Source organism: Mytilus edulis, chromosome 2 (assembly GCF_963676685.1).
Source record: "Mytilus edulis chromosome 2, xbMytEdul2.2, whole genome shotgun sequence".
In the NCBI taxonomy this organism is placed as follows: Eukaryota; Metazoa; Mollusca; class Bivalvia; order Mytilida; family Mytilidae; genus Mytilus; species Mytilus edulis.
Window position 1 is genome coordinate 55,658,317 of NC_092345.1, and position 26,557 is coordinate 55,684,873.

At 31.4% G+C, this 26,557-nt stretch overlaps 1 protein-coding gene across 1 annotated transcript; it reads left to right on the top strand.

Moving 5' to 3' along the window:
- The first annotated feature begins 19,511 nt into the window (after positions 1 to 19,511).
- LOC139512461 (uncharacterized) lies at positions 19,512 to 25,916 on the top strand. Its single transcript, XM_071300072.1, has 3 exons — positions 19,512 to 19,854; positions 22,128 to 22,271; positions 24,117 to 25,916. The coding sequence occupies exons 1-3, from the start codon at positions 19,662 to 19,664 to the stop codon at positions 24,281 to 24,283; spliced, it is 504 nt and encodes a 167-aa protein (XP_071156173.1). The 5' UTR covers positions 19,512 to 19,661; the 3' UTR covers positions 24,284 to 25,916.
- Positions 25,917 to 26,557: the final 641 nt, after the last annotated feature.

Genomic DNA, 26,557 nt, shown 5'->3' on the forward strand with positions numbered 1-26,557 from the left:
AGGACAAGGGCCAATAACAGCTGTCAACGATCAAACTAAAAATTCTACCAATCAAAATTTCCAGGGAAAATGAGTCTTCGTGTCTGTACAAAATCACACATTTGTGTTTAACTTTAATGTATTTTTAAAGGAAATATAAAAAAACAAAACAAATAGAAATGTGCAGTTACTTCATACAACGTCAAACCTTCAAAAAGTCTATTTTTCTAAACATTTTCTATTATATTAATATTTTCATAATCGTTTCTTACCTTTTTTTTGTTTTCGCGGGAAATTGTTTACAAGGTGAAATAAAATTTCACTAAAAAATAATTAAAACGAACACTAATAAAAGTTTCATCATTTTTTGTCAACTGCATATTAAATCGAATATGAGAATACTCTATATCAAATTCTTAATTTTGAATAAATATATTGTTTTAGGCACACAATTTGAATCTATGAAGAAATTAAGTAGTCTCATATTCTTGTTTCGTTTTGTCGAAAAAATAATAATTGTGGTTTCACTAAAATTCAATTGATAAGGTGAATCGCAATAGACTAGAACTTCCGTCAAAATTTACCAAATAGGCACTGGCTACGGTTACATGGAAATGTAACAATAATAAAATATAATTGTTACATTGGAGACTAAATGCCGGAATGCATGGCTGGGTAAGGACCTGATTAATTACGAATGTAACAATAACTATTGAGGCTTCGGTTACATAGCGTTATTGTTACACGAAAAACAGCACTGTACGAATGTACTAAATAATAAAAGTTGAAGACATTTATTTTATTTTTGAGAGGAGTCTGACACATTTTTGATGAAACCACTCCAAGCAGTCATCACACACCAGTGATGCCGCATTGTGAACGTCTGTGTCGCAGTGTGCAAATCCATTCTGCGATATTCCTTTTAGAAGATAACGGCAACCTTTAATGTTTGCCATGGTTCTGGTGAGAAATACTTTTTACTCTAGCAATGTTGATATTCTCATCCAATATTTTGGTTGGAAGCATGTGGTTTAGTTTCATGTCGTCTATCAATATGATCACATTGCCGTCCATTCCGGATTTTAAGTTTACCTCAGATTTTAGTTAGCAGTTAGCAAACTTTGATTTTGATGTATCAATTTTTTTTAGGGCTGTGTTTGTATCTATAGCTGTATGAAATTTGTGTCTTGATATTGTTTCATTTTCGTTTCAAACGCATCACAAGTTTTATTTTTTTCATCCAAACGTGACAAAATTGGTAATAGGAATCTCTTCATCCATTGTTCAAAGTGTAATGACAGTAATAAGAGTAGGTGTGCAGTTAAATAGAAGAAAAAAAGTAAACACTTTTCTCAGCTTAAGTTCTCAACAAAAAACCCACATTGAACTATATGTTTCGTCTTTGGCACTACTAATCTGAAGTTGTACCTGTAAGAACATCAAAACCATTAATACGTAAAACTATTTAAACACCATTTGTTGAATAATAATATTTATTATCTATCATTATTACAAGTATTATTTAGTACATATGAAAGAATTAAGCAACACAACCATATAGATGATTTAAATTTAATAAATCTAGCGTACATTGCTGTTGTTCATGTAATAATAACACAATGTAACCGTAGCCTCAAGAATTAAATGTTCGTCATCTGACCCCAGAGATCCTCTTTCATATCGTGGAATAACTTTAAAATTTAGCTCCAGCTACTTACAAGTTGTACTGCACTATGGTGTTCTTGACTGTCGGTTGCGGGAAAAGTTTGATGCATCGGATATTATTCATGATGAGCAGAATGGTTTCCGAAAAGATCGTAACACCATTGATCACCTTTTGTCTATAACTAGTATAATAGAGTCTAGAAAACTACGTAAACAGTCTACATATTCTGCTTTTATTGACTTTAAAAAGGCATACGATACTATAAATTACAGTTACTTGGTGTTAGTTCTAAAATGATAAAGGCATTAAGATCTTTGTATAATAATGTTCAGTCTTGTATTAAGTTGAATGGTATTTTATCTGACTGGTTCCCTGTTAATACTGGTTTGAAACAAGTGTGTATAATTTCACCATTATTGTTTAATTTTTTCATTAATGATTTAATGGATGAAGTCAAAAAGTTAAATGTTGGTATTAGCATAGGTGAAGAAAAAGCGTGTATAATGTTATATGCAGACGATGTAGTTTTCTTAACAGAAAGTGAAAGTGAATTACAAATCATTTTGAATACTTTAGAATGTTGGTGTGATAGAAACATGATAAAGGTTAATTTAGAAAAATCAAAAGTTATGCATTTTAGAACACCTTCTGTGCCATGTACTAATTTTCCTTTTGTTTTTAATGGAAAATGTGTTGATAAAGTATCAAATTATACATATTTAGGTTTATTATTAACCGAACATTTGAGTTATGAGGATATGGCAAAAACAGTTGCCAAATCTGCCAGTAGGGCATTTGGGTTACTAATAGCAAAATGTAAAGCTCATGGTGGTTTTCAATATGACGTATTTACAAAATTGTTCAATTCAATTGTATGGTCAGTGATTGACTATGGTGCCTCTATTTGGAGTTTAAAAATATTATATATAGAAAGAGAAAATAAAAAAGAATGATTTATAAAATCTAGACATTAGGGATGAATTCCATTAAACAAGTGCAATAAATGTTGACAAGTGACACGTGAGAGTCAATATTCTTAGAGTCGACACATTTAGATATGAGATCGTATATTAAATCTATTCATTTGATTATTGTTTTACTCGACACACCAATGGTAGTTTTCTAACTATGCTTCCTATCCATATAAACAAAAGATAGGGAGTGAAGGTCTTTTCGCTTTTTATAACATGGCTTTGTTGATAAATTAGTAGCCTCACATAAAGAGGCATTTTTTTTATCATTCACGGCAGTTGGTTGATAGGTAGGTTTATTGATTAGTTAAAATTTTTCATCCTGACGAATTTCATATTTATTAATGAAATATATATATAATCGATTGAAAGGTTTGATTTTCTTCGTGATTTAATAATTTATTGCTTATCGTTTGACATATTAACTGAGTTGTATATTTCATGTTAATCAATTGATTGATTGATTGTTTCTGTAATTTCAAGTGACAAATATCAAACTGTTTACTCTTTGAATGACATATGCACCGTACCTCGATCAAAAAAGTAAGGGCGGAAACAAGTTCTTCGTTAGTGATGTTTTTAAGAGTTTACTTTCATTATCAATTTACAACGAAAAGTCATACATGCCTTGCATTTTATAGGTGCTTTGAAAGTCATGTACTGATGTTCCATTGGACGAGAAGGGACGAGTATGTTCTACAAATCCGAATTAAGAAACTAAATGGGTCTATTAATACCCACGCTACGTCAATTTTTAAAGACCCAAATGTTGCAAAACACTTGTCCTACCTCCATGACAAATATGTTGTTGTCCCTGCAGATAAAGCCAGATAAACACCGTTTTTGTGTGTAAATATCATTACATAAACTACTTGATAAATGAATAAGTTTTGACAATTCACTTGGAAACCAGGGCCGTAACTAAAGTGAGGCAAATGAGGCAAATGCCTCATGTTAGACTGTTTTCACGGAAAGTGTCTAACAAGAAGCAAGTTCTCTTCACTCTCTAGTGTCGCCCCTGCATGTTTTTCGTGATCCATGTTTCTTTTTTACTTTTAGTTTTCAGAGTTGATGGTCTATTGTTTGAACTTCTGTGTCCCGGGTTTGTCTTTTGCTCATTTATTGTCCTACTTTATGACTATAGTCTGAGTGTTGATTTTCATTTGTAAACGTGTGGTTTTGCAATGTTGCATGCCCACCGATGTCCAGATATTGTGCGAGAAAATATTTTAAGAATATACAAGAGTTAGGGACGACATCAAAAGTTCAATGTAGGATAAAAAACTTAATTCACATAGTTTTTTCGCTGACCCCCCTACCCCCTTCTTAACTTAATTTGGGAAAAATTGATTTACCTATATGGATATATGTAAAATCGATTTTAGATTAACAAAACTTGCAGCAATGTTGACCCCCCACCCCCAAACTATTCTATTTAAGTTTTTTATCCTACATCGATCTTTTGATGTCGTCCCTTACTGCATATGCAGAGAAAAGTAATTGAGGACTTACAAATTGTTTATTCTGTCAATAAAAAACAGGAGTTCTTTTGCTAGATTGAGATGTGGGATAGCTCCACTAAAATAGAAACTGGAAAGTATGAAAGAAAAGAAGTCCACGAGATGACATGTTTTAACTGTAGATCTATTATTGAAGATGAACTTCATGTCATTTAAAAATGCCCATTATACATGTATGTAGATCTGAGACAAATCATGATACATGAAGCTATACATTTAAATGAACGTTTTAACCTATTATCAGATGGTGAAAAATTTATATTTTTATTTAATAACGACAATGTAGCTGCTATAGATATTTTATTAAGAAGAAACAGTATTTTATTTCAATAGTTCTTATAGAAAAAAATGTTTTAGATTTTAAATGTAAATGTGTAAAAATGTGTTTATATGTATATATTGTGTCTTAAAAGTCTTTCATGATTTTTTTTAAGATTGGTGCATACAATGAAAATGTTTTAATGTTTTATGTTTTTTATAAACTCATCAAACACTGATGTCTTTTTATAAGAACATATGAAACGCGGTTTCCTATTTAAAGTTGTTGTGATTTGTCTATTAAATGTAGTACATTACAACTGTAAATTACACAAAATTCTTAAATAAATAAATATTATAATTTTTAATCTCAGTCATTAAAATAGATATATTATAAATGTATAGATTCATATCTCCAAAAATCTCTTTAATATTAAAAAAAAACCAAACAAAACCGACAATTTCCTTTATAAGAATAAATAAGTTCAGTATAGATGTACCGACAATTATACATTTTTTGAAAATGACCCACATACGACGTCGACTTTCCGAAAATGTTTCTCCATACGATTCTTTGTTGAACTAGGTTAGATATTTGTAATACTCAAACTTGGAATTTCCCGTTCTTTATTTGCTGATTGTCAAATTTCACAATCTGATTTAAATCCGACCTTCCAGTATGCTACGTTCATTTGTCGATTAAAAAGATTGACGAAATTAAAACTTTCATACTAAGGCCAATTAATTCGAGGTCAGTTTGAAATTGACAAAAAAAAAAGGTTTAAAGCATTATTGAATTTTGAATTAACCATTAAAGGGTCAATATTTTATTCATATAATTTTTCAAAAGATTTTATTCTGCACTCTGTTCATGGTTAAATATAGCGTCACGAATTCATCTAACTTTTAATGTCTTCTAAAAAATCTGCAACTGAATAATATATCTTTATAGATTATACAAGTGTGGACACAGATGAGTGTGGATAGTATGTTTGGATGTTTGACAGTATTTTATGATAAATGTAGTTCTATGATTTTCCTATATGTGTTATTAACTGTGTTGCACGATGATAACCAACCTGAGCATTAGGAGTGTTGTTTATTTTATATTAAGTTAAGTTTTATGTTCAAGACGGGCATGGAAGAGACACTAATTGCATTAGTTAACAAATGATTATGATAGAATATGTTCCACATCTTTGATTTTGGATACATTTTATAGCTAGGAGAGCAACACATAATAGGTTAAATTTTTCGTGATTTTTTTAAATTGAGAGATGATATCTGAGAACATGATATAATGAGACTGTAATTCAGTGGTTGTCGTTTGTTTATGTGTTACATATTCGTTTTTTCTTTATTTTTTGTACATAAATAAGCCTGTTATTTTTCTCATTTGAATTGTTTTACATTGTCATTTCGAGACCTTTTATAGCTGACTATGCTGTATTAGCTTTGCTCATTGTTGAAGGTTGTGCGGTGACCTGTAATTGGTAATTTCTATGTCATTTTGGTCTGTTGTAGAGAATTGTCTCATTGGCAATCATATCACATCTTTTTTTATATGTATTTGCTAACTACTTGTATGGTTCTATTTATATATCTTTGTGGTGGCTTGTCAGTATCATTAGTAAAACACTTTAAAATGTTGAATAGATCCTCAGATTAGAAGACATTTATTGGTTTTTATTAACACGATGCTTGGACCTGATGAGCTAGAAAGTAAGCTTCTGTGCTGTTTTCTATCAATTCTTTGACAATATCTCCTTCAAAGCTGGTGAAAGCAAAACAAAGTTTTGACCAATATGAAAATGATATCACCGAAAGAACCTTTGTGAGCATGCTTCAAAGACTCATAACTGCTCCAAAAGTTATCTGAAAGAATGTCAAGCATGTCAAGTGGATATTATAAACATTTAATACTTAATATGTCCAAATATCTAAAACGTTATAGTATTCAATATGAAAATGGTATTGCAAAATTATTCTCTTTTCATTTTTTTTGGTTAATATGTGGATACAAATATAAGTGATACCAATACAATATTTGTTGTGGTATGAAAGTCTTACTGTTGTAATTAACATTTACTGTTACAATGTTAATTCACACAAAATAAACAAACGAGTGAAAAATGTTGAACATGTACAATGAAATATAGTTTCAGAAATTAATTAAGCCAGATAGGCCTTATAAATTTTGGTATAATTTTTAACATAATTGAATGACCATTTACACTCAGGACCGAGTCATCAGTAGGCATTACAGATGTATTAATACAACCTAGCATCATTTTGCTAGTAGCGGGAGTAGCATTGTTGTGTAAATTTGTTCTTTTTTTTTAAAATTTGGTCAATGGACAAATAATGTTTAATTCAAACAAAAAATAAAATGCTTTTATCTCCCTGTTACTTACATTGTACATAGAAATGATAATATTTTGAGACATCTTTGTACATGAGAGTTGTCTGTAAAATCTTTATTTCACAAAGAATGAATTGCATAACAATGAACCGAGCTCAAAGCAAAGCACTTTAATAATACACTTAGACAGAGAGCTCAATCCAGTGATATACTTTGTACTACAGGTCCTTCATGAACATCCATCAACCAGAACCATATCTCAATATGGTATTAGTATGGCGTTCATTATCACTGAACTAGTATATATTTGTTTAGGGGCCAGTTGAAGGACGCCTCCGGGTGCGGGAATTTCTCGCTACATTGAAGACCTGTTGGTGACCTTCTGCTGTTGTTTTTTTCTATGGTCGGGTTGTTGTCTCTTTGGCACTTTCCCCATTTCCATTCTCAATTTTACTCAATAACATGCCATACTACATGGTTGGATCAGAAGTCCTGAAAAAGACATGATTTTTTAAAAATTATATTTAAAGTATATATGCATAGGTTAAAACTTTCACAAATTTGTGGTATAATCATACAGTGTCTGGCAACTATCAATCGCCTCATGCACAAATTGATATAAGTTGAGCACGAGTGCCCCTCTGTTGGAAATAAAAACATACCTCCATCTACTTTTAGTCAACTGATGAAGAAACATTCAAAACTATAAAATGTTATCTAAGACTTGTCAGTGTCTATATATAGCTATTCACCATCGCCACTGAATCAGTGATATATGTACACATATATACATGTATTACTAAAATTAAAGTACATATATAAGACTAAAACTGACATTCGGTCTTTACCTTCATTCACCATGTCGTGATCAAATCTGATTCATGATAAAATAAAATTACAAAATTACAACCAATGAAATCAAAGGCGAATTCAAAGGGCCCCTCTTCCCTTGTCTGGAAAAAAATGGTTGATTTTTTAGAAAACCACTGGAGCATGACCGGAGTGGGCCCTCACTTAGGCAGTCAGTGGGCCCCCACTTATGAAAATTTCTGGATTCGCCACTGGAATTATCCCTCTAATAGACTAGCGTTTAAATCCCAGTTTTCTAATATGGTAGCTACGTGGAACCTAAAACTAAAAAAAATTCAAATGCATGTACATGTGATAATATAAATTCTCCAAATTTCACTGTATTTTCCCTTTTGATGTTTTTCAACTACAGCCAGTTTGGTGTGGGTTGATGTTTAATTGTTGTACATGTTATATATCGACATGAGATTTGTTTATAAAAATAATACTTATATCCCTAAATTCAAATAAAATAGATGTGAGAAATTAAAGGAAGCCATATGCAAATATTAAAAAATGTATTCGCATTTGTTCTGTTCATTGATAGTGGTACACATATGAAGAAATGGTGAAATCACTTATATATAGTTCTGATCAAAAGTTTCATGATAATAAAATTGAGAATGGAAATGGGGAATGTGTCAAAGAGACAACAACACGACCAAATAAAAAACAACAGCAGAGGGTCACAAACAGGTCTTCAATGTAGCGAGAAATTCCCGCACCCGGAGGCGTCCTTCAGCTGGCCCCTAAACAAATATATACTAGTCCAGTGATAATGAACGCCATACTAATTTCCAAATTGTACACAAGAAACTAAAATTAAAATAATACAAGACTAACAAAGGCCAGAGGCTCCTGACTTGGGACAGGCGCAAAAATGCGGCGGGGTTAAACATGTTTGTGAGATCTCAACCCTCCCCCTATACCTCTAACCAATGTAGAAAAGTAAACGCATAACAATACGCACATTAAAATTCAGTTCAAGAGAAGTCCGAGTCTGATGTCAGAAGATGTAACCAAAGAAAATAAACAAAATGACAATAATACATAAATAACAACAGACTACTAGCAGTTAACTGACATGCCAGCTCCAGACTTCAATTAAACTGACTGAAAGATTATGATTTCATCATATGAACATCAGGCACAATCCTTCCCGTTAGGGGTTTAATATCATACCATCATAACATATATGAGAAGAACACAACCCGTGTCATGCCAACAACTGTTTTTAGAATAAATGTGTTTAGTTCCGATGCAAAGACCTTATCAGTGACTCAATATTAACGCCAAAATATGCAATCTTTAATGACTTGACAACAGTATCGTAATTATATCCCTTCTTAATAAGTCTATTCAACGGTTTTGTAAGTTTCTGAGGTGAATACTGACACCTTTGTGCTTTATAAAGAATATTTCCATAAAAAATTGGATGTGAAATACCTGAACGTATTAGAATTCTGCATGTTGAGCTATATTTACGAATGATGTCTTTATACCGATGATAAAATTTAGTAAATGTTTTGACTAGTTTGTGATATCGAAAACCCTGGTGTAATAATTTTTCAGTAATACATAAATTTCTCTCGTTAAAATCTAAAACATTGTTACATACACGAGCGAATCGTACAAGTTGAGATATATAAACACCGTAAGATGGTGACAAGGGAACGTCACCGTCTAAAAACGGATAATTAACGTTAGGAAATGAAAAATCATCCCTTTTATCATAAATTTTAGTATTCAGCTTTCCATTAGTGATATAGATATCAAGATCGAGAAAAGGGCAGTGGTCATTGTTAGTATTAGCTTTATTTAAAGTAAGTTCAACAGGATAAATTTCATTAATATACATACTGAAGTCGTCATTATTGAGAGCCAAAATATCATCCAAATATCTAAAAGTATTATTAAATTTGTTTATCAGATGTTGTTTCGATGGGTCTTGGCTTATTTTTGTCATAAATTGTAACTCATAACAATACAAAAACAGGTCCGCAATAAGTGGTGCACAGTTAGTCCCCATTGGAATTCCGATAATCTGACGATATACGGAATCCCCAAAGCGAACAAAAATGTTATCTAGTAAAAATTCAAGGGCATATATAGTATCAAAGCATGTCCAATTAACATAGTTTTTTTGTTTATTGCAACTAAAAAATGACCTAAAAGAGTTTGAACATATATATTCACATTCTGATTTTTTGAATGCCCATTTAATTAGGTGTGTGAATTTTTTCTTAATGAGAATGTGAGGCAATGTGGTATACAGGGTAGAAAAATCAAAACTCTGAACAGATTCAAAATCACCAATATAAGCATGTAATTTATCAAGTACTTCCAACGAGTTCTTGACACTCCAAAAGTAATTTATTCCACTATTTTCGAAGGCCTTATTTGAACAATTTATTATCAGGTTTAACATGCATGGTAAATAAGTAGAAGGGTTGTTTAAAGTTTGCAGCATATTCAACTTTCAACATCTTTTTCAGGTCTACAATCCATATAAAAATCTGTATATATGTGGTATAATTTCCAAAGAGACAGCTTTCCAGAGGTTAAAATTACAAAGTAATTATAGGCAACCATACAGCCTTAAAAAGTGAGAAAAAAACCAGTATAGACATGTTAAGTAAGCAACATTTAAATTAAGAAAAGTAATGACCTGATTTGCAACTTATAAACAACAGGTTTGGAACCCTCCCACACAAAAAAAATTGTTCCAATGAAGATAAAGGAAGATGAAGGCACGTCTGGAGGGGATTCATTACATTTGAAACAACTTTTCTGAAGGATGGACACATATAAAAATTAAAATATGTAATAAGATTGCCAATAAGACAACTGCCCACAAATTTTCAAATGACAAAGCAATTATCGGCAACCATACAGTCTTAAAAAATGAGGGAAACTGTCCCAACATGAAAAGCATGCATAATACAATTGAGAAGAGTAATGGCCTGATTCACAATTCCACTTATAAACAGGTCGGGAACATCTACCCTTCAAATAAATCAGATGCTCCACAGGGCGCAGCTTGATACTACAGCAGAGGTCGAACCCTGAACAGTTGGGGCAAGTATGGACACAACATTAAAGCCTGATACAGTTCTGAATTTGGATTGTGATCAAATAGTCAAAACAGAATAGGTTTCTGGCACAGAATGAATGTAGTCTAAGAACTTAAAACATTTAATTTTAAATTGGACTTTTACCTATTGTGGTCCTTTATCCAAAATCTTAATACATGGTTTGAGGCACTTGTCGCAGAAAAAAATTCCTATATATAGACTTAGCCCATTTGATATTCGGGGGGGGGGGGGGGGGGGGGTAGGAGGATTTGTTTTAGATCAGTTATTTATTTTTGTAATCTTGTAGGATTTAATAATGTCCTCCATGAAAAAATGTCCACCGGACACATTTTGACGATATTTACTTATTTAAATATGTCCTGGACACAATTTCCTATGAAAACATTGTAGGATTTAATAATGTCCTCCTTGAAAAATGTCCACCAGACACATTTTGACAATATTTACTTATTTAAATGTGTCCTGGACCCAATTTCCTATGAAAACATGTCCCCAGGTATGAAAAAGTGTCCATGAACATGGACATTATTCACTACCATAATATTCGTAAAATGGTCGTTTCTGCATGGAGAATTGAATTTGATACCAAAGAATTCACAACTGGCTTCTTTTGGTTGATAAAACTAAATAGCTGACATGGTTTAGCTTAAAGTAAGGTCAAAATTTTCCGGTATCAAATAATTTGAAAAAAAAGCAATAATGTATTGCCATATGACCATTTCCATTGATGGGTTACACTTACATTTAGTCATGTTCAGACCGGTTTACAGGAAATAAAGGAATATGGAGTAAATGTGCACGAAACCTAATCGCACACAAAGTCAATGCATAAAAAAATACTAATGATCAATCATTTGGTCAAAGTTGCTGGAGGGTCTCAACAATAAAAGAATCATTAATACCGTAAAACAGGGTCAAGATGGTCCCTAGTGTCGGTTTAAGTAGTACTAGTATTTAAAGCATAATACTGCAATATATTTCAATCTTTATGACTAGATTGAAATATATTGCAGTATTATGCTTTAAATACTAGTACTACTTATTTAAATATGTCCTGGACACAATTTATTATATATGCTGGGATTCGAACTCAAGACCTTTAGCATATCAAGCCACGACACAACCACTAGACCAGGACGACTGGATACAAACTATCAGTAATTTACATACTTAAAGGAAGCAAGATATGTTTATAAGTGGGGCGAGTTGGCAGACCTTTATTCAGTGGGGTTTAAACCCTTTCCGTTAATAAGTGAGTTGTCAGTGATTGTTCAGTTTGATTTTACACTTTTTCAAAAGTGGGGCGAGTCGGTAAACAAGTGTGGGGCGATTTTTTTCATACAGTGGCAAAATATAGATTGGGCCGATTGGCCAGTGGGGCGAGTTGACATTGTTTGATATCTACTCATCGTGTTCGGGGGTCAAAAAGGGTATTAATCATATTACGAATTTTGCTTTGTCCTACATATCGGTCTTTTAATGTTGTCCATAAAACCTTAAAGTCTTAAATTACAATGAATCTATGTTTTTGCTTTCAGACCAGAATATTGTTGAAAAAAAGCTAAAAATTAATTGCGTTTCAAAGTCAGAAAGAGTCCGGGAAACGATCAGAATGCACAATTTTGCGTTATTTTTCTCACAGCTTCTGGGGGCCTTGCTAGTCCCCTCGCCAAAAATGTTGCCTCACAATTTGAAGAGGCTAGTTATAATAAGGATGTTCTTATCCCAAGCATAACAACTTAGCCGTATTTGACACAACCTTTTTCAACTTTTGATCTTCAGTGCTGTACAACTTTGTACTTTTTTTCGCTTTCGATCTTTTATATCTGGGCGTCACTGGTGAGTCTTGTGTGGACGAGGCGCGTTTTTGGCGTATTAAATTTTAAACCTGATGCATTTTGTTATTCATTAATCATGTGTTTCTTTGTCTAATACGTTTTCCTATTTATTTGTATTGTAGTCCTGTAATATTATGTTGTCATTTCTATGTTATATTTAACGTTGTCATTAAAGTGCGAGGTTTGGCATGCCACAAAACCAGATTCAACCCACCATTTTTTCCTTTAAAAATGTCCTGTACCAAGTCAGGAATATGGCCATTGTTATATTATAGTTCGTTTCTGTGTGTGTTACAATTTAACGTTGCGTCGTTTGTTTTCTCTTATTTTTCAGTGTAAATTGACATTGCGATAAGACGTGTCACGGTACTTGTCTATCCCAAATTCATGTATTTGGTTTTGATGTTATATTTGTTATTCTCTAGGGATTTTGTCTGATGCTTGGTCCGTTTCTGTGTGTGTTAGTTACATTGTAGTGTTGTGTCGTTGTTCTCCTCTTATATTTATGCGTTTCCCTCAGTTTTAGTTTGTTACCCCGTTTTTGTTTTTTGTCCATGGATATATGAGTTTGAACAGCGGTATACTACTGTTACCTTTATTTACGGCCCTGCCAGTGTATATGCTGGGATTCGAACTCAAGACCTTTAGCATATCAAGCCACGACACAACCACTAGACCAGGACGACTGGATACAAACTATCAGTAATTTACATACTTAAAGGAAGCAAGATATGTTTATAAGTGGGGCGAGTTGGCAGACCTTTATTCAGTGGGGTTTAAACCCTTTCCGTTAATAAGTGAGTTGTCAGTGATTGTTCAGTTTGATTTTACACTTTTTCAAAAGTGGGGCGAGTCGGTAAACAAGTGTGGGGTGATTTTTTTCATACAGTGGCAAAATATAGATTGGGCCGATTGGCCAGTGGGGCGAGTTGACATTGTTTGATATCTACTCATCGTGTTCGGGGGTCAAAAAGGGTATTAATCATATAGTAATGTATAAAGTGTATTATAATGGTTGTGTGGCGTTCTAAACTAGATTTTATGAGTTGTAAATGGTTTTTCGTCTAATCTAAAACAGCTGGGATGTAAAATAGTTATCCCACTCGGACTTGGTGTGTCAGTGTTAGATCACCCTCTACAAATAAGATCATACCAATACAATGCAATTAAATATAAGTACAATAATCCTTCTGCAAACCACACTTCAACGTGAACATTACTTAATGATTTTATGTTGTATTTTTTCAGATTGAGTAATTATTCGTCATATACACGATTACGATTAATGGTATACAATTATGTAGACAACAATATCCGATTTCTAAAAAGGAGTACCTTCGTCAATTTTTGTTGATTTCGTTCCGAAAATCAATGGTGCATTGTGTTACATTTAACGCGATAAAATCACATTATCACATTTAACACGATAAATACAGTTTTAACGCGTTTAAATATTTTTTAACGCGTTATTTAATTATTTTTATCTTATTTAAAAAAATTACCATGAAGGCAAGTCTTATTAAATATAAGAAAATCACATTATACGAACTTTTAATTTGTAAATATGCTTACCAAAAGACGATAAATGTATCACATTATGTCATGCAATTAGAAAATTCAATTAATTTTTTTTATATACAACAGTGCTTCTTAAACGTAATTTATTTTATTTTCTAATGAGCATGACTTCGAATTAAAACCAATATTTTTTTAATGTAAATTTTGCCTGAAACTGTATTCAAAATAAGAAAAAACTTCTGTTTTTCGAAAATAAACACAGAAGCCTATTTCTCAGTTTAAGATTTTAGTATTTTTAAATATTTTAAGAATACTTAATTTTGAAAGGTTAACAAAGAAACAGCAAAATGGGGTTGAAAGAAAGCATTCCACATCGACAATACAAAGTGATTATTCTACGGTTTTTTGTTTTAGTTTAAAGCAACTATATGCACAGGATGTTTTATATTTGGATTTAGAAGAAAAACCGACATGGCAAGAAATCACAAATATTACATCATCATTACAAACACCATTCCATTTTTTTTTAATTTGTGATCGTTAGAAAATGCAGAACATAACACCACTAAAATTCCATCCACATTTTATATTCTATTTTATGAATTTAACTATGATAAAATAAACGTAACTTTTTATGGTGTTGATACATTCGTGCGACGCACAGTTTATAGTTCTATTGTTGTGTTCTGGTATAATGTCGTTAATTCATGGGAGGTCTCCGTCGTTATTCTGTGGTTTATATGTTTTTATGTACTATAAAGTTATTTATTTATGTATTTTTCTGTCCTGAGTGTTCTTGCGTTTATTTGTACAGTGTTCCTGTCACGTAAATATGTTGTCATTTTAGCGGTACTGTCAACATTGCAAGCTGGGGTTTTAGCTAGCCACAAAACCAAGTTCTTATCACCATTTTATTCCAATAAAATGTCACGTACCAAGCCAGGAATATGGCAGTTGTTGTCAAATAGTTCGTTTCTTTGAAAATTCTGTTTGATTTTGTTACAGTTAAGTGTTTCTGTTGATCCTGTTATAGTTGACGTGTTTCTTTCGGTTTTGGTTAATGACTCGGATTTGTTTCCCCTTAATCGATTTATGACTACCGTTGAACAGTGGTATACTACATTTGCCTTTATAAAATTGTATCATTCTGTTCCTTCACATAGATTTGGAATATCATAAAGGCATATTTTTGCTTATTTTTAATTTTTTTTTGGATATCTCTATAAAAGAATTACAAGCATAGTAGTAAGACGTAATTCCGGAACACCTGAGATAACTCCTAGTTTTGGTGGGGTTCGTGTTGCTTATTCTTTAGTTTTTCTATGTTGCATCATGTGAACTATTGTTTGTCTGTTTATCTTTTTCATTTTTAGCCATGGCGTTGTCAGTTTATTTTCGATTTTATGAGTTTGACTGTCCCTCTGATATCTTTCGTCCCTCTTTTAGATCCGATTTATACTACTTTGTCCAACGAATAAACTTTGAAAACATCAAACATGAGCACATCATTAATAGGTTCCTGGTCATCATTATCATATAGATGCTTTTTTTCTATTATATATTTCTCCAGCCAAATATGTCGATATTAAACAAACAAATTATCTTAGAAATATATTTTTATGACATTTCATTGATTATATATTAACATATGTATATATATGAAGTGAGAAATAATTCAATTATACGTATTTATATGAAGTAAAGCACATCCAAAAACTGCTAAAGCATTACTTCGGATCATCATCAAGGTCATCCTCGTAAAATGGTCAGATATAATTTTCTTCTACAATTATATAATATAGTATTAATTAGAAGTGAATTGGTGAATAATTCAGACTTAAGTGAATTAAAGTTCTTCCTACAGACAATCGGGTAATATTGTAGGACTTACGAATATCATGGCAAATATTATCCTACACGTGCCAAACAATTTCAATAGCTCTTGAATCGAAACTGTTAGAACGTCCAATCAGATACGAAATGGAAGAGCAATAAAACCCAACAATTTCTTTTTTTAAATTTGTTCCAAATACTTATAAAGCTAAATATGCCTTACTGTTCCAATCTATGGCAAGATTGTATAGACTTGTTATATTTTTTTTTATAGTTTTGTAAGAGGTGAATTAAATATACAAAATTGACTTAAGCTGTTGCAGGTTTTTTCTTGTCCTTGTCAACAGTGCTTGTGCAGAAAGATTTTTTTAAAATCTTCTACAAGGTTATAAAAAGGAATATGCATACTAGTACCATTGTTAATTTTTTCTTGAAAGTGATTCTATTATAGTTTTGTAAAAGTATATATTTTCTCAGACAATATCCGCTCCTCAGCAAACACAGAATAACCAACGAAAAAAAGAAAGTAAAACATCATCGTGGAAATCTGCTTCCTCATTTGACATGAAAACCAATTCAAGTGATAATAAATAGATATAATCAATTAAAAACCCTTTTCCGGTTATTTTGAAGAAGGAATTCGACAAAATTGAAGAACTGAATTAAAAGTAATGTTCTTTTGCTTTTTGTGCTTTTTAAAATTTTAAATATATGTCATATAGTATCTGTGAGATCAATGAAACTTGCCTGTACCAACTTTTTGTTGTTGTTCATTCTTCGGTTAGCAGAGGAGCGGCTAGAGAGGGAATATATACAAAGAAAAACTATATGAAATAAGTATTAGTAAAGCATTGTAAGCTAATTTGACAATGGCACTTGTATAAATATTATTATTAATAAACTTAATGAAGATTGAAAGATTTCCTTCTACGTAAATACTGCTGTCTAGGACGGAAACAAACTGCCTCAGCTATCGCTATAGCTATGTCACTGTATTTAAATCTCATTGGTCAACATTTCTAACAGAGATGTATCTAAAACTCTTACTATAAACATGTTTACTATAAACAACAACAACATTCTTCATGTTCGACTTTTGTACAACTTTGATAAATACATCTATCCTTATGCCTAAGCTTTCATCCATACTATGAATAAAAGGCAGACAGTGGCTAAAGTGTGTCTGACCAAAGAGCCAAGGTATGTTAACGGAGAAAGGCATATATAGTTTCAAAGTTTTGGTCTGGCAAGACCCAACCATTCCACTTTTTTTTTTAATTTCCCACGGCAAAGCTTTCATAGATTCTAGTTACAAATGATGGACATTTGCCTAAGTTTTCCCGGATCGAACGGACTATGTGGTTATTACATCTTATTTATATATTAAATTTGTAAGATATCTTATAAACTTAATTAGATATCTTATAAAGTCTGCAATATATCTTGTATTCCTCAAGAAATATCTTCTTTAATTTGAAATTGATAAAATATCATAATCATACTGCAGGATATCTGTTATCCAAAATAGTTATAGATTATTACCTCAAATATTTCCTTTTTTTATTATTGGTGTTGTTTTGTATTCTTTTAAGGCGTTTATGTATATATTGATTTATACAATATATAATTAAACACCGACTCAGTCAGTCTATGCGGCCAAATGCATTCATTTTGTAAGTTGTTATTGTAGTATAGTCAAGACATATTCAGGAATCATTGATGTCGACATTAATTTTTATATTTTATGATTACGTTTAAAGTTTTTAAATATTCAATGCAGTTATTAATCTAATGAACCGTCATTATTTTATGAGCTAATTGTCTAGCTAGTTTAATATGTTAAGAATAATTAGATCTAATCAATCTGTCCTTCAAAGGACACTTTGAATGGTTATATGAAACGAGATTCTTGTAATTATGATGTTATTAAAACTATTATACCAATGCATACATATGTACTTAAATAAGTTCGACATGCAAATCTATTACTTATATTTTGATTCTATAACGTCTAATCGACAATTAATTTGTTATTCATTGATTATGTATAGCAAGCTAATTAATTTTCCACATTGTGGCCGAAGTTTGCAGGATCGTGACATTGATAAAAAGTAAAATCACAAAAATACTGAACTCCAAAGAAAATTTAAAACGGAAAGTCCGTAATCTAATGGAAATCAAAAGTTCAAACCGCCAAACGAATGGATAACAACTGTCATATTCCTCACCTGGTCCAAGCATTTTTTATGAACAAATATGGTGGATTTAACCTGATCTATAGCTAGCTAAATCTCTCACTTTTATGACAGTCGCAACAAGTTCCATCATATAGACAACGATGTGTGAACAAAATAAACATGTTATCTCATTGGATCTCGGTGCAGAACCTTATATAATTTAAACTGCTTTTATATAATTTCAAAATTATGCATGGCATAGCGTCTACCTATCACTAGGAACTTATTAGCGCCTATTTTAACATTGCTTCTAATGTATATGAACAAAAAGAAAGGGAGTGAAGGTCGTTCAACCTTTTATAAGTTGGTTATTGTTTGGTTTGTTGGTTCGTTGGTTTGTTGATAAATTGGTTGCATCAAACATAGATGCATATTTTTCATATAGATTGGTTGATCGGTAGATTTATTGATTGGTTAAAATTTTCATTCTGTCAAATTTGACGTATTTCTTATCCATTAATCGTATACTGTAAACCAAGTAATTTTTGCGGATACTTTATTTCGCGATATACCAATTCGAGTCCCTTTCGCTGCTTTTTAAATTCGCGACTATCGTATTTACTTGATGTCAATTAAGAAAGATTTACTTGTTCGCGACGATTTATATTCGCATTATTTTTCTACTCGCGAAAGTCGCGAAAATAAATCGCTCACGAAAATAAGTTGGTTTACAGTATATAATCGATTGAAAGGTTTGGTCGACTTCTTGATTGAATGATTTATTGATTATCATTTTGTCACATTAACTGAGTTGTATATTTCATGTTTGTTAATTGATTGATTGATTGATTGATTGTTTCCCTCATTTTCGGTGACATATCTAACTTTTTACTCTTTAAATGACAAATGCATGGCACCCCTTTTCAAAAGGGAAGGGCGGAAACCAGTTGTTCGTCAGCACTGTTGTCATGTGTTAACTTTCATTATCAATCTTCAATGAAAAGTCATCCATAAAGACGAGAGACATACATATACTAGTATATATATAGCTTAAATGAATAAAGGCTAAATTATTACTTTTTTTAATTAAAGTTATGTCTTCAGCCTTCAAACAACACACATTTATGTAAGTTAATACGTATTATTAACAATCGAGTGTGTGTGTGTGTGTGTTTGTTGCTATATATTGAGGACATCATGTATTGCATTTTGATAATACGTTATTCCTCTTGGCTTTCGAAACATCATTAAGCAAGTTGTTTAAAGTAGTAACTTGTAAAACACTTAATTTGCCTTAAAATAACAAACCACTCACCGGAACATATTTTGCAGTCTAAGCAGTCATTTATTTGGTCATTGTTTACTTCAGTTCAAGTTATTGGTTACTGCAATCGAAACAATTTTTTTTCTACAACCAGGACAACTCTTTCATTATTATTGTCATGAACAGAAAAACTCGGTCATGAAACTATTAAAACACCCACGTCTAAAGAAGTATAATTCTTAGCGCTTCTTTAAGCTTTATAAATTAAAATAATTTGTCTACTGAACAAGATATTTAAATTATTTTGTGTGGACGCAATCAAGATCGGACGATGGGGTTATTTGAAGGAATTTCTAAATTGGCTGGTTTATCAACATTTGTGACTGCTGTTGGATTTCTTGTACATTTAGTCGGTTATGGAGCACCATATTGGATAAAAGATGGTAGTTCAAATTTTGGGCTTTGGAAATATTGTTCACAAAAGAAATGTATTGATGTAGTTGGTGATGATTTTCCAACTGAAGGTTTGTAATTTTTTTTTTAAATTAACTAGTTTTTTAAATGCGTATGTTGTCTGAAATATAATAGTTAACAATTAGTGTATTTCAAAGAAATATTTACAATTTTTCTTCGTCTTACTTGTATTAAAATCTATGCTGAAAGCCTTTTTAAAAATCATTTTAAAAGTATCTATATACCATGAACATACATGTATACTAAAGAAATAATTCATGGGGGCTTGAATATATCGTGATTTTACCACGTGTTGGCCCTTTATGACAAATATTTTACCCCTGAGCGATAGCGAGGGGTAAAATATCGGCATAAAGGGACAACCCGTGGTAAAATCTAGATATATTCAAGCCCGCGTGAATTATTTAGATTCTAATAGGACACATACGGCAATTCTTTTTGGATCGAAGCGCTCTAGGTGTAGGCAAATATTTGCCGCTCCCATAAATAAACGCACTAAGAAACTAGCGTAAAAGAACGGAGCAAACTGCATTAGTGACATGCTTAAACTATTTAAAATAATGTATTTAGACAGTTTTGGATGAATTTGAATGATAATTTATTTATATGTCTTATATGATGTACAATAAAGGGCTTTTGCCACATTTTAGCATCATTTGTGTATGTTTCCTGGTGATGATTTTCGGATTCACAAGCGTGTATTTTCCCGTAAAATGCTTACATTCTAACGTCATTGTTCTATGACGTCGGGTATCTCATTCATAAAAAAGCATATGACGTGGGAGTACAATCGGAACAGCACTGGCAATATATTCATATTTTACCACGGGTGTGTACTCAAAGCGTTTGAAGGACGTCATGTTAGAATATAAATATAGTGTATCTTCTATTTTATCAATTCCAATTTTATTATCCACGGCGGTCACCGAAACATTAAGACAGTCTTTTTATAATATATCAGTGACCAAAGTAGAAGGTAAACTTGAAATTGATAAGAAATAGCAAATACACTTTATTTATAGTCTATGTATGTTTATATTATACAGTCTACAGAAAAACGAGAAAGTAATTGAAATGAATAGAAAAACAAAAATAATTGATTTTGGGGAAAAAATACATTTCTTTTGTGAACAATATTTCCAAAGCCCAAAATTTGAACTACCATCTTTTATCCAATATGGTGCTCCATAACCGACTAAATGTACAAGAAATCCAACAGCAGTCGCAAATGTTGATGAACCAGCCAATTTAGAAATTCCTTCAAATAACCCCATCGTTCGATCTTGATTGCGTCCACACAAAATAATTGATAGACAAAAACTGTCCCGTCCCAAAAAAACATGTACCTATAACTGTTAATAACTTTCCTGAAATTCTCGAGTTATAACCAGTCATAATCTTTTACAAAATGTCATCCTTACTTTGGCAAGTCATTCTGCTATTTATTCTAACTTCAAGAAATTTTAAAAACTTGATGAAATATCTTATATACTTTATAAAGTATTTTATAAAGTTAATGAGATATCTTAAATCTTAAAATAACTTATAGATTATATAAGATATTCTATAAATATAAACGATATCTTAAATACAAAATATTCATAAGATATCTCATATTCTATATAACTTATCTCATATTCTATATAAGATATCTCATATTCTATATAAGATATCTCATATTCTATATAAGATATCTCATATTCTTTATAAGATATCTTATATTCTTTATAAGCTATCTCATATTCTATATAAGATATCTCATATTCTTTATAAGATATCTTATATTCTTTATAAGCTATCTCATATTCGTTATAAGATATCTTATAACGTATATAAGATATCTTATAAACAGTATGATATATCCTTTATAACATATGAAATATCCTTTATAATATATGAGATATCCTTTATAATATATGAGATATCCTTTATGATATATGAAATATCCTTTATAATTTATGAGATATCCTTTAAAAAATGTATATATAATAATTTAGTGATCTCAAATAATTATATTATAAAAGATATCTTATGTATTAAAGATATGCTATACTAGTATATTATATTAGATATCTTGAAATTCAAATAAATCGTTAAACGGCTTACATATACTTTCAACCACGCTCTAAATGCCTGCGATGTCGTGGGTGTGTTCTTTTAAGTGTCCATGATTAAGACATTGCTTCAGATGAAGTATATGTTTTAGGCAATACACGTTAGTGTCTACCTGTGTTTAAGTCATTATATTAAAAAGGAGACTGAACAAAACCCAAATCGTCATATTTTGAATTGAAAATAACTGCACGTACGTGTTTTATTTTAGGATGGATGGAGGCAGTCCAAGCCTTCGAGACACTCGCATTTCTAGCCAATCTAGCAACGTTAGCCTTAATGGGACTAAGATTTACAGTCATGAAAGAACAGAAGATATTGCCAATTGGCATAATTTTATTTCAGTTTGCTTCAGGTTGTACATGTAACATTAAGATAGACAAAAAATTGCTAACTAGTCCTTTCTAGTATACAGAACACTGACTGATTTTTTTCTTTCGTTTGAACTAACATTTAACAAAATCTTAAAAGTTTATATATTTCGACCTGAAAAAGCACTTCCGTAATATTTTTTTTCATGACATTGAACTCAACTATTCAACTATATAAACAAAATGAATTAACAGTTTGAGCTTTGAGTCATTATGTGTGATTTGTGTTACTTTAAGCTTTGTATTGTTTCTTGTAAATTACCGTTTTAGTGAACTGAAAGACCTTTTGTCTGATTTTTGAACTGTTTTATTGAAATATCTGAAATAGGCTCCCGTCGCGATACAACATTTTGTAAACCAGTCGCCAATTATTTATTTTTTTCAATTTACTGTATAATAAGACTTAATAATGTTTTGTTTTGTTAAAATACATGAGCGTGTAAATTGTATGTCATCAATGATTCTCTTAAAATGATAAAAAAATTTAAAGAATGCCCTATTTTAAATGTTTACATTCTCAAAATTACGAAAATTTTGTTAAAAAGTAAGAACTGACAAATTGGAACTTTCATTCCTTTTGTTTCAACGATTAAAAAAAAAAGAATGTAAATATTGTCTCAAGGAACCTTAGACAATTCTGACATACTAGATATAAGATCACCATTTCTAAAAATACTGCCAAAAAATAATTCCGTATATTGTAATTGCATTGCTGTGCAGAGCGTTTGGAAGCAATCACCAAACTGTCTCCAACATTTGTTTGATTTTCATAGATTTAGTAGGATGATAACATTCTGTTTAAGGTCACTGATTAAGTCAATCCTTTGTGCACATAGTTGAAATTTTCTGTAAAACTTGATTTGTCAACTATTAAATCTATTCACCGACCAATTTACAAACGAGGGTCTGAATGGGATTCTTCATTTCTGTATTCCTTACTACTTTGCCAACTTTCTCTTTTCTCTATTAATTTTGACAATTATTCTCTATTTTCAATTGTACACACCATTTCAAAGTACACACCGAAAAATAAGTCAGTTTGACCACAGCACAACAATACAATGAATAGAAATTCACAAAGAGGTCACGTACGCCGTTTCAGAATCAAATCAACCTGGTCCGAGACCACAATTACTTCGAAGTGCATTTCTTTTAGAACATAAATGAAAATTAAAAAAATCCCACCTGCGCTTTCTCAAAGAAATTTTTACAGTGTGTTGTACTACTTTTGGGACAAATTATATCAAAATTATAGAAAACTTCATCGGCTCTAACTCAAAATATGGACAAGTTTATGTTTAGGGCGTCTTGAAATCTTTTGACAGCTTCCGAAGTGCTAATTTTTAACCTTTTTCAGCTGGATCAAATCACTACTTTCCTTAAAAATTCTGGACCCAAATTTTTTTACAGTGTAATTTCACCCTCTTCTTGTAATTTGAGGCATTAGAAATGGAGAAATAAATTTGGAAGGGGTATAAAAATTAATGGCAAGTAACTCACTGTCAACACTATAGGGACTATATTCGTGAACAACGAAAACGAAAATCAAGGGACGACAATTGTGGTCTCGGACCACCTGGGTTATATTATGATAATAAGCATACATAAAAATTGTGTGATTGGTTTAAAACATCACCAACAATGCAACCAATGACGTAGCGTTATCTTCATTTTGGCGTACAAACACCGAGGTTGCTCATAGTCCTTACATTATGAAAAGGCGTAATTATTTTTATACCAAAAGAGATGCCACGGTTACCAATTTTAAAGTTGTTTTCTATTTTCTGCATATGAATAAATAAATAATGTATATAATTCTTTTATTTCAGTTGGTCTTATCCTTCTAGGTGTGATCATATTTGGTGTCAAAAGCCCTTTTTCTACCTATGGATTCGCGTTTGGTTTTGAGATTACATCTGCAAACATGATTCTTGTTGCTGGTATCTTTAGTTTCGTGGATTGGAGAAGCACTTCTTTACCTGCAGTTAAACAATAGTACAATCGAAACAAGCATTGCAAGTTGGATTTATTAATATTACTACTGAACTTTCGTGTATATTGTTTTTGAGCTTCCGAGTACTAGTATATTGTTATAAAAATACTGTAAATGTTAATCCTGCTATTACAAACTAGGTTGGATGTAAGAGATAAACATATTTACCCACTAACCATGAATTTTTTACAAGAGTGCGCTTATTTCCAAAAAAGTTTTGTAAACGTTGTGTGCCGTTTTCTATAGTTTGTTAAGCGTTACAAAAGTAGAAACAAATTCATCGTTTAATCAGTGTTTACTGACCCTGTTTGAACTGTCAGAAACGTAAACAAACTTATAACGCGGGAAAACAGCTTCTAAAGAAAATGTTTTAGACACACAGGACTTCTGTGCATGTCTAATTTTATTGTCAGTTCTTCGTCGTCATCAGATGAATGTAAAATAGCAGCACTGAAAAAAGGATGGCATACACCTAATATACCAAAATTTGAGTAATTGTTGTCATTGTTTTGGGTTATGACACTCAGGATTATACCTCTTTTTCTTTCCTCAGAATCAATCTTTTTTTAGTTGGCAAAATATGAATAGATAATTGATTCAATGTTAAAGTTTGAAAGAAATGCAGCGTATATTTTAAGAAACGACGAACGACAAACTGTAGACGGATTTTTAACGAGTCTATAGTTTGTCAAAGTTTATGCAAAACGCATGTTAGAAACAAATGACCGTGTGTTCGCTGAACCGTTTGTATCGTTTGTGTAAGAAGCAAATGCACTCTTGATATTCCAAGTTATTGTCATTTAAGGATGCTCGCTTGTCATGTTTTGGGATTTTTGTCAGATCTTTGGAAACCTCTGGTTTTATCCATTTGAATACCTTAACAATATTTGCAAATTGATCCCCATTTTTCTTTTTTTTTTAATCTTTTAAATGTATAATGATAAGCCATCTGTAAAAGTCTTATAAAATTGTAAATATTCTTTAATAGTTTTTGAGAACTTTTAAAAACTTTAAATTTATAAAAAGTCAAAAGTTAGAGAACATTTCCGCGCCAAAATTTCAATGGCTTTTATCTTGAAAACAAGCACATTGACATATACATTATATATATTTTGCTCTTTTGATTCTTTTATTAATCCAATATAAATATATATATAATAGTGTTATGAAAAGCTTATTATTTTGAAACTTAGTAGCGAACTCCCTTAAAAAGCACAATGAATGATAGGATTTTATATTCTTTGGTGTGTGGCTATTGCCTTCAAGAAAGTTGTCTTTAAACACATATTTGTTTTTCCTTTTGTAATTTTATCATTGAAGAAAACCCGAATATTTGGATTTTATTTTTAAAGGCAGTACATTTGAATTTAAGAGCCACGAAAGCTCATAAAAGAAAGAATTATGATTTTCTGCATGTCGATTTAACCATTTTTTTTTAAAAATACTAACAACCTTAACATCAGTCAGTTAAATTATTATTATTATGCTTATAGATATTTAAAACATGTTTGACGTATTGTTTTCAATTTTTTTCTTGACGAACTTTGTTCACCATTCATATATATATTTGCTTAACTGAAACTTATAAAACTTATTTATAGTCTTCACCAGTTCATTGTAACATATACTTGAATTGCCGTGATCGTCTCAAGCGAGAAAATCAATCTCGTTGAGGTAACCAACGATAATCTATAAATAAAGCAGTTGTTGAGACAGCTGGTGGTTGAAATAGCTTTTAAAAAATGAGTACATCATACATGATTTATTCTTGATTTAAGCTTAAATAAATCAAAAGAATAAAAAACGGTGTCCCGATTTTAACAATTATAGTTAACGATACATTCATTTTTGTTGTTGCGATAGTATTTTTTGCTGCATTGTACACCTCTTAATGTTGAGATGATACTTTATGTGATTTTGTCAGCTATTCAGAATAATCTTCCCGTACTTGTGTAACAATATTTCGGCACCACTTGCGTATGGCGTTTTTTTCTCTGATGCATACGTTCATTGTGAGCTTGTTGACGTTATAAAGTTTGTTAACTGACGTCGACCCAAACAAGAATTTTTTGTCCCACGTTTTTTGTTATCCCTCTGTAAGTTTTGTGGTAGCAATCATGAACTAATTAACCTAACAACGTTATTTTCCATTGCTTGACGTCCAATGATTAAAAGTTATCCATGTTCAGGACCAGAACAAATTAACAATCAATACAATAGGTAGGTTATGTTATAGATAATCGACCGATATGAAAGTTAGGACTGCTACTGGAAAAT

Excerpts from the sequence above, each read along its gene's own strand:
- LOC139512461 (XM_071300072.1), top strand. The coding sequence starts at position 19,662 with ATGGGGTTATTTGAAGGAATTTCTAAATTGGCTGGTTTATCAACATTT. Across the intron at positions 19,855-22,127 it reads TGATGATTTTCCAACTGAAG|GATGGATGGAGGCAGTCCAA; the intron begins GTTTGTAATTTT and ends GTTTTATTTTAG. Across the intron at positions 22,272-24,116 it reads TTTATTTCAGTTTGCTTCAG|TTGGTCTTATCCTTCTAGGT; the intron begins GTTGTACATGTA and ends CTTTTATTTCAG.